The sequence below is a fragment of the Didymosphaeria variabile genome (assembly GCF_027946475.1).
Source record: "Didymosphaeria variabile strain IMI 356815 chromosome Unknown scaffold_10, whole genome shotgun sequence".
NCBI lineage: Eukaryota > Fungi > Ascomycota > Dothideomycetes > Pleosporales > Didymosphaeriaceae > Didymosphaeria > Didymosphaeria variabile.
In genome coordinates this window covers 409,005-421,352 of record NW_026611629.1, presented here as the reverse complement: position 1 = coordinate 421,352, position 12,348 = coordinate 409,005, and the positions used below count along the sequence as shown (strand labels likewise).

Here is a 12,348-nt window from a genome sequence, read left to right as displayed (position 1 = left end):
ACGTGGGCTGCTGTTCGCTGGACTGTGCTCTCGCCGCCTGTACTGCCGCTCGCGCACCACGTACTCGCTACGATCCATGCTGGAGCTGGACCTGCTGGAACGACTGGACCGGGCAGGCGAGACCTCGACATAGTGCGCCGAATGATGCGATACTGAAGGCGGCGGAGGTGGCAGCGGGGCGGGAGGCGGCTCGAAAAACACGGGCACAGGCTGAGGAGCGGGAATGGGCATAGGCCTGGGCGCAGGAACAGTGAGGTAGCTGGAGCTGGGACGAGGCGATTCGCGCACTACCTCCTGCGAGATGCGCGAGACACGGCGCACTGATTCACGCCGACGCGGAGAGCGCTCGCGTGGTACACGGTATGGCACAACGACGTCTTCATCCTGTCGCACTTTGACAAGACACATTGTTGCGCTGGCAGCAACCCCCAGTGCAGGCGCGGAGATGGTGCGATCGGCTTGTGATTCGCGGGACGATCGATGGTGGGGCCGAGGGCGATGGGACGGGAAGGGAGGAGGCAGCAAGTCGCTGCACCGTCAGCTAGAACAATATTGACAGAGCGTCGCAGGTTGAGCGGCGCCAAACGAGCGGCTGAGGTGCAGACAAGAGCACAGGCAGAGAGGGCAAGGTGCCCAGGGCAATGCAAGAACCCAGCCACATGGGACAGCCTTCCTACAGGGCTCCCGCCTTGGAACCGAGGCGAGTGACGGCGTTGGCTTCCCGCGCCGCTTTACCAACACGTGAACCTTTAGCTCCAGGTACGACATGTTGAAAGTAGACTAGGTTCGCATTCAATAAAGCAACGCTTGATGCATCATCGTCAAGAGGCGCTGTCTACCCAGACTCTACGTTGTACACTCAATCAACGATGAAAACATCCAAGATGAACCACGCTATGCAACACTATGCAACAGACCCCAAGAATCCCAAAAGACGCCGCGCTATGCCGTAGAACCAAGCTCCCTCGCCACAATCCCGTCCACAAAACTATCAAAGGGCCTCTCCATCACTAAATATACCCTTGAGAATATCTCTAGCCGGTCCGACAAGACATTCCGATATCTCCTTCACATCTAGACAACTTGCAACCCTCCGATCATCCACAGAAGCCCCGCCGAAACCGCCTTTGCTTTTCCTGCTGGGGGTGTTCACAGCAACAAGCGATCCAGCCCTCCCCTCTACTGCCGAGACTAGTGAAAGAGTTTCGAGGCTGCCCACGATATCCCGGAACTCGGTGCTCGTGAGCGGGTGAAGCTTCTGCTCGCGCTTGCACACAGCTGTGTAGGCTTCGAAAAGCTCTTTGATGGTGGGCGCTGTGCTATGAGCCTTGGACGGAGTGTCGAAAACGTTCTCTGCTGCCGAAACACGCTTCCTTTTCTCCAAGGCGGAGAGGGAACACAAGACGGCCTTTTGCTGGAGGTTCAGATTTTTCAGACGTTGGGAGGTGCCATTGCTGAATACTGTTGCGGTGATACGAGCCATGTGTGCGATCGTAGCCCTCGGAGCGTTCAGTGCAGTGAGCTGAGCCAATGCGCTTTTGGCCATGGCTTTTGTAGGTGATCGAACGGCGGGCGATGATAAGTTCCTATTCTCCACTAATGGCGTTTTAGATGGCGAAGGAGTCGGTGCTGGTGTGATCTCGTCGATCTCTCTCGCGTGTTGGTCGCGCGTGTCTGCTTCGATTAAATCGATGGCTCGTCGACATATGTCAAACGCCTTGCGTAGGTCGCCCGTCTGTGATGCAACCTTCTTGGAGAGAAACATGATTGCAGTGGGGTGGAGAAAAGGGACCAAGTCGGCTTCATCAGAGACAAGCGATTTGAGTTTTGACGTAATGACGGAAGAGATTTGTGTCGCGGTGTAGGGGAGAAACGGTAATAGATGGGGCTTGAGACCTCGAGCCTTTAGGCGAGGCAAGAACCGGTCTGTGAAGTCTAGAGCATTGGCAATTCCGATAAGAACCAGACTTGATGCATCCTCCAGCGACCACTCGAATATGTTGTAGAGTAGGTCGGTGTCGAGCTCCAAAAGGTGGTCCACTTCGTCAAGTGTCACCACGTACGACGTATCGCGCTGCATGAAGATCTTCTCTAGAGTATTCATCTCCTCGCCTTCCTCGATCTGCGTGATGTCTACAAACTCCTCGAGCAAGGTTCGGAACAAGTCAACTGCACTCTTCACACTCATGCAATTGATGTAGCCGGACTTGATGCGCTTGTTCGTGGTAATTTCGCCGCAGACATCGTTCACGAAGGCGCTTTTGCCAGTTCCGGGCGGGCCGGAAATGTACATACAGCCTGACGACTTGCTTTTGGCGCGCGTGGAGATGAATGAATGGAGCTCATGTCGTTCTGTCTCGCGACCGAAGAGCGCACTAGGCGCTGAACTCCTGACGAACAGCTGACGAGCATCATTGTAGACGGTAAGCGCAGCGTTCCGAGGAGTACTAGTAGGCGTGTGAGGCGTTCGTGGGCGTCCAGCAGCAATCAGTCGATGTCTTGGGGTTACGGCGACCTTGCCAGCGAGGGCGTCTCGGTGTCGGGGTGTTGATGGAGTCGCAGCGGGCTTTTCTGGACATCTCGCAGCTGCCTTTGTTGGCGAATTAACTTTGGTGGGTGACAGTGGTATGCGCGTATTGTGTGCGCCGTGTTTGGCAGGTGTCGTTGCGGCAGCCCTTGTTCTGCGCTTTCCGGTAGACTGCTCCCCTGGCGCATCCAGGTCCATCGCATCGCCATTGCGGCCGCTCTTCTTGCTCGGGGTGACAAACGGGTTGTCATTTTCGCCCTCGTCCAGTATTACGAACTGTGTCCGTCTTTTTGCGCGTGTCGACGCTGTGGTTGGTGTCTCTGCAAGCAAGCCGTTAATACACGTTGGCGGGCAAGAGCGACAGGAACCGCTTACCTGATGCATCTGCGGTGGCAGAACTGCGCGTTCTCTTGCCGAGGATAGTAGCGGGCATATTGAGAAGCGACGAGGTGCAACGGGAAGGAACACTGAGTGGTGTGGAAGTTGTGGGATAGAGATGGGGAGGAGCGCGTCGACGCGTCGGCTGCTGATGCACGCGTAAAGTGCTCACTAGTCCCAAGGTAGCCAAGCGTGACTCCGTTCGCGTTCCCACCACGTCGACGCGTCGAAGATCCACGACATCTTTGCCTACGCAGTCGAAGTCGAAGGGCCCCGATACGTCGGCCCAATGGCACCCCAAAGCAGCCCCTTCCCGTCGTCCTCGTCGTCGCAGAAAACCAAACAACAGTCGATCTCCGCCTTCTTTTCGGCCAAACCACCAAAAGCTGCAGCGTCGCCACCGGCAAACCAAGTGACGGCCCCCAGCGGCGACGATGTCTCCATGCTTGCTGCTGCTACTGAAGCTTCACCCAGTCGAAAACGCGCTATAGACCAGGCGGATGACGAAGCGGAGGAGGCAGCAGTCTCGCCGAAGCGGGCACGACTGGATGAGACGCGGCACACTCTCGCTCAAGCCTCTGCCTCTGGGCTTAACAAATCTCGCATAGTTGACCGCACATCCAAATACTGCTTCTCTTCGTCTCCGGTTGTCGCAGACGAGAACAACGACATCAATGATGGTGACGATGATAGTCCAGCGGCACAGAAGCGACGAGCGGCATTGCATAAAAAGTTCATACAGAAGCTTGGACGTCCTGACAGCTTCGCGGAGCTGAAGCGACGGTATAGACCCGACCACTCCGACGGAGAAGTAGCTGAAGATGCGGAGGACGACGGACCAGACGATGAAGCGTTGAAGCCTGCTGCCAGACCAACAAAAAAGGGTTCGAAGAAGCCAGGAAAGCTCACGCCCATGGAGATGCAGTACCTTGAAATCAAGCGGAAGCATTTGGACACAATCATTGTGTATGAGGTCGGCTACAAATTTCAGATTTATGGAGAGGATGCACGCATCGCAGCGAAGGAATTGGGCATCGTCTGTATACCTGGAAAGTTCCGATACGACGAAAATGCATCAGAGGCCCATTTGAACCGGTTTGCATCTGCAAGCTTCCCGGTACATCGACTGCAAGTGCATGTGAAAAGGTTAGTGCAGGCCAATCACAAGGTTGGCATCGTCCGTCAGCTTGAGACCGCAGCTTTGAAAGCCGCTGGTGACAACAGGAATGCTCCCTTCGTGCGAAGGCTCACAAACCTCTACACCAAAGGGACGTATGTCGACGATATAGAGGGACTCAATCAGGATGCAGCTTCTGGCGCGCAGTCGACTGGCTATCTGCTCTGCGTCACCGAGACGAATGCGAAAGGCGGGGATAACGACGAGAAAGTGCATGTTGGCTTTGTCGCCGTACAGCCTGCTACTGGTGACATAATATATGATGATTTTGAGGATGGCTTTATGAGAAGCGAAATCGAAACTCGCCTTCTGCATATCGCCCCTGCAGAGTTCTTGATCGTTGGGTCTTTATCCAAGGCCTCCGAGAAGCTTGTCCAGCATCTCTCCGCAAGCAAGACCAACGTGTTCGGAGACAAGGCCCGCGTGGAAAGGGTCGAAAAGCCCAAGACAATGGCGGCCCAATCTTACAGTCACATCTCGAATTTCTACGCCGAAAAGATGAAATCATCTAACGAACAAAGTACCATCCTCGATAAAGTCCATCAATTATCCGAGCATGTCACTATATGTCTGTCGGCCATGATTACATATCTAACAGATTACGGTTTGGAGCATGTTTTCGATCTGTACGTATTGCCCAGTATGATGTGGAATAGCCTTTCGTCCAGTCGTTGGTCAGTGGTTTATGTCACTCGCCTCTTTCTTACACGATTTGGAGCAAAACAGCAAAATGTGTTTTGACCTTGCAACGTACACTTAATCCCCGTGGATGCTACTACCCTCTTGAGGCAACTACCTTCGTTCCCCTGAACCACGCTGACTTCGTCTCTGAGTGCATAGGACAAAGTATTTCCAGCCCTTCAGCGCTCGATCGTACATGCTTTTGAACGGCAACACCTTGACCAGCCTAGAGATTTATCAAAATCAGACCGACAACACCAGCAAAGGCAGCCTTTTCTGGACTATGGATCGTACAAAAACACGATTCGGTCAGGTGAGTCATTATACTTGCGATCCCACCTCCGAAAGCTCAGATCATAGCCTGTGCATTTCTACAGTGTTCACATTTTCGGCACCGTGTTTTACCCCAGGATGAGTGACACGGTATCCGGAATTTCGACCTAGTCCTGCGATGCTGTGGTAATGCATGGTGCCCAGAGTGTTACGTTAAACCAACCTCAACGTGCAGAAGAGCTAATCTTTCTTTACAGCGACTGCTCCGAAAGTGGATCGGTCGTCCACTGATCAACAAAACATGCCTTGAGGAACGCATAGCCGCCGTAGAAGAGCTCAAAGAAGGGCATAACACTAGACCAGTCGATAAGCTCACATTTGTGCTTGGAAAGATCAAATCGGATCTAGAGAAGGTCTTGCTGCGCATCTATTATCAGAAAAGTTCACGATCGGAGGTTCTTGTTGCGCTCCAGATACTCCAAGACATCTCTAGCGAATATGTAAACGTCAGTTCTGCCAGCGATACTGGCTTCAAATCGTCTCTGCTATCTGACGCTGTCTCGAGTATACCTCGGATCTACAGAGATGTGAACAACTTCCTGGAGAAGATCAACGCACAAGCTGCGAGAGACGGCGACAAGTACGCCTTCTTCCGAGAAGAACACGAAGCAGAGGACATCAACGACTACAAGCTCAGCATCGCTTCTGTAGAAGATGATCTTAACAGATACAGGGAGGAGGCGGCAGCTAAGATAGGTACTGGGCAGGTTACTTACGTTACCGTGAGTGGTATCGAGTATCTGATCGAAGTTAAGAGAAAGTCTCCCCAGGAAAAGAGAGTCCCAGCTTCTTGGCAGCAAATATCTTCCACTAAAGCTGTCATGCGTTTCCATACACCAGAGGTCAAGCGTATGATCCAACAGCGTGACCAATATAAGGAATCTCTGGCAGCTGCATGCGATACAGCGTTTAAGGGCTTTCTCGAAGATATTTCCGCCAAGTACCAGGACTTACGGGACTGTATCCAAGCGCTCGCAACCCTCGATGCCCTCCTTTCCCTAGCAACCCTCGCCTCGCAGCAAGGGTACGTAAAACCAACCTTCACTGATGACATCGAGCTATTTGTCACTGATGGCCGACACCCCATGGTTGAGCAACTCCTTCTCGACAATTACGTTCCGAACGATGTCAATCTATCCCACAAATCCACCCGCGGTCTCCTAGTAACAGGTCCCAATATGGGAGGCAAGTCATCGTACGTTCGCTCAATTGCTTTGATATGCATAATGGGTCAGATAGGCTCATATGTTCCTGCCGCGGAGGCCCGTTTGGGCATGCTCGACGCGGTCCTTACTCGCATGGGAGCTTCTGACAATATGATGAAAGGCGAGAGCACATTCATGGTTGAGCTGAATGAGACATCCGATATTCTTAAAGCCGCTACTCCTCGCTCTTTGATCATCTTGGATGAACTTGGCCGCGGCACCTCGACTTTCGACGGTGTTGCGATCGCTGAAGCCGTTCTCGACTATGTGGTACGAGATCTGCAAGCTCTCACCCTGTTTATAACGCATTATCAACATTTGGCGAAGCTTCAAGGCCGCTTTGATAATCGAGAGTTGCAGAATGTGCACATGCGGTTCGAAGAGAGAGACGGTGGCAAGGAAGTCGTCTTCTTATATGAGGCGGCAGAAGGAACCAGCCATCGATCCTACGGTTTAAATGTTGCCAGGCTAGCGAAAGTACCGGAAAAGGTCATTGAGGTGGCAGAAGGAAAGAGTCGGGAGCTGGAGGAGGTGATGGCAGCATGTAAACTCGGCAACATGTGAGTCACATGAGACTTGATGTCTCAACCGATACTAATTTTGTGGCGTAGGTCTCGCATGGTCAAAGGGGTATTGACGGATGGTGATAAGGCGGACTTGGAGAAACTCGTCGAGGGGATCGACCAACTATAACAGAACAGTGACGACAGACTGAGCATCGCATCGAAAATAATCGCATCTCGTCTACATTGAGGAGAGGTATTAAGCGACACTACATCACGTGCGATCGCTGTCAATCAGCCTGTGCATGCTTTGAGCCCGTATGGTTGCTACCGCGATGAATGCAGAATGTTTATTACGATTGAATCCATGCAAGCTGCAGTGGGAGAGCGCAAGTCTTGGCTGATGATTCAATGAGGAGAAGAAATTGGATCCTATTCTGACACGGAAAAGGAAAAAAAAATAAAACTCGCATCTGCACCAAAGGGACTAGGCTGCGCGATTCCATGATAGAGTCGCGCCATCATAGTACGTCCAGAGGGACGAGCGAACATATTCTTGTCCCATAATCATTCACTAAGCGTGTCAGGAACACGCGTTTGAGGCACTCTTGTCAACGGGAGTAACGAGTGACTGCTCCCGAATGATCATCGCGCTTACCTATGTACCCAGAATCGTATAAGCGGATGTTACTTCAGTGATGCACACACACCTCTCCTCCACTAATTCATCTCATCTCCCTCCCTCACAAGTCCCTCAATCATACTTGCCTCACTTGGTCCTACATATCACTTGTCCCTATCACTTCTGATGCCTTCTCGTTCTCAGTCTGCATCGTGCTCGCCATTGACGATCGAGATCTGGACTGGCCGGGTTGAAAGATGCCTGCTTCTAAGCCGTACTCTACATACGAGGGGCACTGGAGTACTGTTTTCGCCGGCCGTATCTCTTTCCCTCGTGACATTCTTCACTGTTTTGTTGTACAACGCATTGAAGATTACCGTAGTAAAGCCATGTCCAGGGACTTTTAACTCCTTTTTGGAGGATTTCTGTGGCAGAGGTCGACCGGTGAAAGCGGGGTCTCCCTAACCTCATTTGCGGAGAGCTGTACCAACGCTGCATTTGGCCCGACACAGCGAAGAGGAAACACGTAACAATTCCTTGCTTATCATGCTGATGGAACAACTTCCCTATATCCATTCTTTCAGGATGCACACCATGAGTATTTCACATCCTATATCACCTTACACCTATGAGCCTTTACCTGTTGGAAAGTGGTTCAGACTCATGAGGCTCAAGCCAGGCAGCGATAGAGAACCGCTATGTTGCGAGCTGTATGCAGAAGATCTCGATAATCCACCTGTGTATGAGGCTATCTCCTATGTTTGGGGCAGCCCACACGGATCTATACCTCTCGAATGCGATGGTCAAGTGCTGTTCATTACCCCCAGTCTGAACGATGCGCTCTACCGAATACGTCATCAAAGCCTCGAACAAAATATCTGGGCCGATACGGTATGCATTAACCAACGGATTCTTGCGGAAAAGGCACACCAAGTAAACCAAATGGCGCTCGTCTAAGAACGAGCGAGTAGAGCCCTAATCTGTCTAGGAGTCGACGGTCACGGTGATGCTGAGGATGCTTTTGATTTCATCAAGGAAACGAACCGACACTTTGAGACTGGTATGGAAATTCATGGCCACATTGACAATGTTCCCCTGCTTCATTTGAAACATCCGATCACCGACCCTTCCCCTTACAGTGACTGTTTTTCCAAACCTGATTCTCTCGTGTTTGGATCATACAGGAAGTCGGGTTGGCAGCGACTGCTGTAGTGCTATATGGCAAATATTCGATCCCCTGGAGTGATATGATCCAATTCATACTAATAGAGCATCGACGACCGGACTTGTCGGCCGTCCCTGTCATTCTGCGTATAGGGCGGACAATCGATGCCTTCAACGTTTTTTTTTGGTGCAACTACGGCAACGCAACATCATGGAGTCCCCACCACAGACTCAGAAAAGACCTATTCAATGAATTGCTGACGGGGGCTCGATTCGACGCCACAGACGGTCGCGACCATGTCTACGCTTTTCTCGGCCATCCGTCCGCTTCATTGTCGGAAACTAAAAGCACGATTGTCAAGGCTGTTTACAAAATCACTAAGGAGGAACTCAACCGTTGCGTTGCAACTACGTTATTAGAGCGAGTGGGCTCACTGCTACTTCTCTCTGCTGCAGAGCAGACTGAGGAGACACTGGTGAGCAACTTCCCCTCCTGGATCCTACGTCGGGACAGAGGAAATACGGCCGTTATTCTTTCTCTCTTCCTTGACCAGGGACATTAATATGATGCCTCACTGTTTCCTGAGACACGCCATGGATATATCGCCAGACCATCCCATCTAGACCGACTCACCGAAACGCCGGTCTCCGAGAGCTTTCTTCACGTACGAGGCTTCACTCTAGCACGTGTTGATGTGAACTCAGAAGTCATATATCGTGAAGCATATGACAGGAAGTCGACCAACGAGGCCAAACAAGACGACCGAATCATCAATCCCACCGAGGCTGCTTGGACCATGCCAAAGTCATCTCAGCCTCCCAACACCCTGTACGCAACAGCCCTGGAAGCATTTAGCCTCACCATCACCGCTGGGCTTGACAAGCTCCGCAAGCCCGCCTGCCCACAACATCGCCACGCACCTGTCCAACTTCGCATCGATTTGCTCCTCAAAGCTCAGCCCAAGCTCAACAGCGAGATTGCTTAGCATAATACGTGGAAGAAGAGCGAAATTCAGACAGCCAACGGCGACGAACGGCACTTTTCCGTTCAGGCTCGACAAGCCTGTCACGGTCGTCGGTTCTATGTTACAGGCGGTGGGTTGTTTGGCCTTGGCCCAGCGGCTATGCGGCGGGGTGATATGTGCTGTGTTTTTGTAGGTGCTAGGGTGCCGTTTGTGGTGAGATCGACGGGGATTTCGCGGCGATATAAGGTCGTTGGGGTATGCTATCTTCAGGGTTTTTTTGGAAGGAGAGGTGGTTCCTGAATGGAAAGGGTGCTGTGTGGAGATGGAGGAGTTTAGTCTCTCTTAGAGATGATGAGGGATCAAGGACTTGAGGACATATAGGCTCGCGATGCAGGTAATCCCAGAGTAGGTATAATCGTATGTAGCGTGTTGTAGCTCGAAATTTCTGCTCAGCTTGATGTACTAAAATATCTTAGTACATCTTAATTCACATCTCTTCCGACAATGAATCGGGATCTCTATCAAAGTGTGCCATGGCTAACATCTTACTCATGCCTTTGTCAATATTGGATCAGGTTAAACCGGTCTCATCCTCTCGATAAACTATCAACGAGGGTCTGAGGAAGAACAATAGGGACGAGAGGGTCTTGCGGGAGGACTTATCCCTCATCCGAAACCTATGGTAGTTCATCTTTCGGTGAAGGACGCGGTCCCACCTTGCATTTACGGAATCTATGGGTTTTGAGGGTGAGATTGCGAGTGTGAGCACAGTAAGGTGAGCACTACATTTAAGGACTGTATATGCAGTAAACTCCTTTTCATATACATGATTGGCCGCTCGCCAATTAGCCCGGCCAAAACCGAGCCTACATGATCAAAGCACTTGCACACATAAGATGGGACTCATTTGACTCTACCACTGGAGGCCAGTCAAACGCTCCCAATTTTGCACCAAAGAGGATGACTGTAGCTCTGGAAACTTGTCCTTATGTGTGAATGCTACACCTCGCAAGACTCTTTCAATTAGACCACGTCGAAGCGCACTGTCTGTCGTATTCTTCGAGAATTGATCGCACCTGTGCAGATAGCGATCTACGATTAGTGTAATGATCCTAAGTCGGTTAGACCTGGCTAAGTGAATAAAATACCGCAACATACCAAGTGTAAGCCTCGAGCCCTCAGATTCTGCTCAATACAAGCTCTTGCTGTACCCCGAACCTCCCATGACAGTTCTGCATCTGTTACGTGAATCAGATCCGTCACTGGCGTGACAATAGCCATAGTATGGGTAAAATGGATGGCGTAAGTATTCAGCTCAGGGAAAGACGCAGGACAGGCTACTGCCCAGGGTACAAGCCTTTCCTCTAATCTGGAGAGAATCTCATTACAACGCCACTGCAAGCGGTGTTGACGCCTAGGAGGAAAGAGATCACGTATGTGGTTTTCGACCCGTTTCTTCGACAAGGCGCACATGCCGCCGTCGAGTTGCGGAACAGCAATAGACTAAGGACCGTCAGCCTCTAGGGGCATGTTTAGGTAGGCGTATACTCACTCCCACCTTTACGCGTCTATTCAGGGTATGCATGATCTTGTCTACCACGATATTGGCGTCCATTTTCCCAAAAGGGTCAGAACCCCAAAGTATATCCATCAAAGGCGTCTTGAGGCACTGTTCAGATGCCTAAGTGTCGTTAGCGGTTGTTTGAGCACAGTGCTACCAGAGCTGGGACGTACCAATCGAGGCTCTTCAGCGGCAGGATCACTGATGGCAGGGCATATGTGAGGTGATGTCCCAGGTTCCTCACGTGATCCATGTAAGGTGTCGCGTGTCATTTCACTGCTGTCCCCTGCAACTTCTTTCTTGATCTGTGGTGGATGACCAGTTTTGGTCATCACGGCCGAATTGCTTGAACTAGCTTCTCGCAGAGTTTCCTGAGGTTCTGCATCTTGACGTTCCTCTCGGAGGCGTCCATGGGTGCATGGCGCCGGAGTGGCACGTGCGAAACCTCTTGTGGTGGAACTTTCCCCTGGAACGAACCGTTGCAGCATCGTTAAATCTCCAGCCCATAGCTTGTCCCGACTACTTAGCCATAGGTGATATTCTGCGGGTGTCATATCGGATAGCATGGCCTCGATTTTCATCCTAAGAAATCTCCTCTTCGTAGAAGGCCCAGATTCTCGGCGGACGATTGGTAGTGCGTGGTATGCGAACAAGTCACCCGTCGTTCTGAATAGGTTCGAGGTGTCTGCATTAGATACAGTTTCTTGCTCAACGTCCCAACGCCATGATTTTGAGACCTTTTTGTCTATCTTGTTGTGGCCTTCGTAATCCTCTGCGGTGCCGCCGGGAACTTCGACAAGCCGTTGTTCTCGGACTCTGGCTGTAGGTATGTCGGCAGCTGCACCCGGCGTTTGAGCACACTGTTTCTTGCTCGATTTGCGGTCTAGCTTCTTCTTGAAAGATCTCGTGGGCGCCGAGGCCTCTTCCTGAGGGGAGTCTTCCCGTGTGACAGAATGTTCTATATCATCTTCGAAGGCACCTTCAGCCGCTTCGGAGCCGGGATCTTCGTCCTGCGGCTTAGGAGCTGGTCCGTGTAGGCGTTTTGCTGCAGATATAACAGCAGCTATCCCATGGTCCAGTTTCTGGGGAGTGTCGACATAGGGCGCAATCATCTCAGCCATGCGATGAATCATAACTTGGTTGAACATTGCTTTGGTTCTATCGATGTTGTGTAGAGAGGCACCGTTCTGAACCATATGCGCGGCCACGATGTCAATACCGAGCTCATCTAG

At 51.5% G+C, this 12,348-nt stretch overlaps 3 protein-coding genes across 3 annotated transcripts; 1 reads left to right on the top strand and 2 right to left on the bottom strand.

Annotated features, from left to right (window-relative positions):
• Nucleotides 1–991: 991 nt before the first annotated feature.
• CDC6 (AAA ATPase) lies at nucleotides 992–2,960 on the bottom strand (the record flags this gene model as incomplete). Its single annotated transcript, XM_056220909.1, has 2 exons — nucleotides 992–2,847; nucleotides 2,903–2,960. 2 exons carry the CDS (start codon nucleotides 2,958–2,960, stop codon nucleotides 992–994), a joined length of 1,914 nt encoding a protein of 637 aa, XP_056064896.1.
• A 234-nt stretch (nucleotides 2,961–3,194) lies between these two features.
• MSH3 (Mismatch repair protein msh3) lies at nucleotides 3,195–6,865 on the top strand (the record flags this gene model as incomplete). Its single annotated transcript, XM_056220908.1, has 3 exons — nucleotides 3,195–4,708; nucleotides 4,923–5,076; nucleotides 5,294–6,865. 3 exons carry the CDS (start codon nucleotides 3,195–3,197, stop codon nucleotides 6,863–6,865), a joined length of 3,240 nt encoding a protein of 1,079 aa, XP_056064895.1.
• Nucleotides 6,866–11,205: 4,340 nt separating this feature from the next.
• On the bottom strand, nucleotides 11,206–12,312 carry N0V89_012184 (uncharacterized protein; the record flags this gene model as incomplete). The annotated part of the gene is made up of 1 exon (XM_056220907.1): nucleotides 11,206–12,312. One exon carries the CDS (start codon nucleotides 12,310–12,312, stop codon nucleotides 11,206–11,208), a length of 1,107 nt encoding a protein of 368 aa, XP_056064894.1.
• Nucleotides 12,313–12,348: the final 36 nt, after the last annotated feature.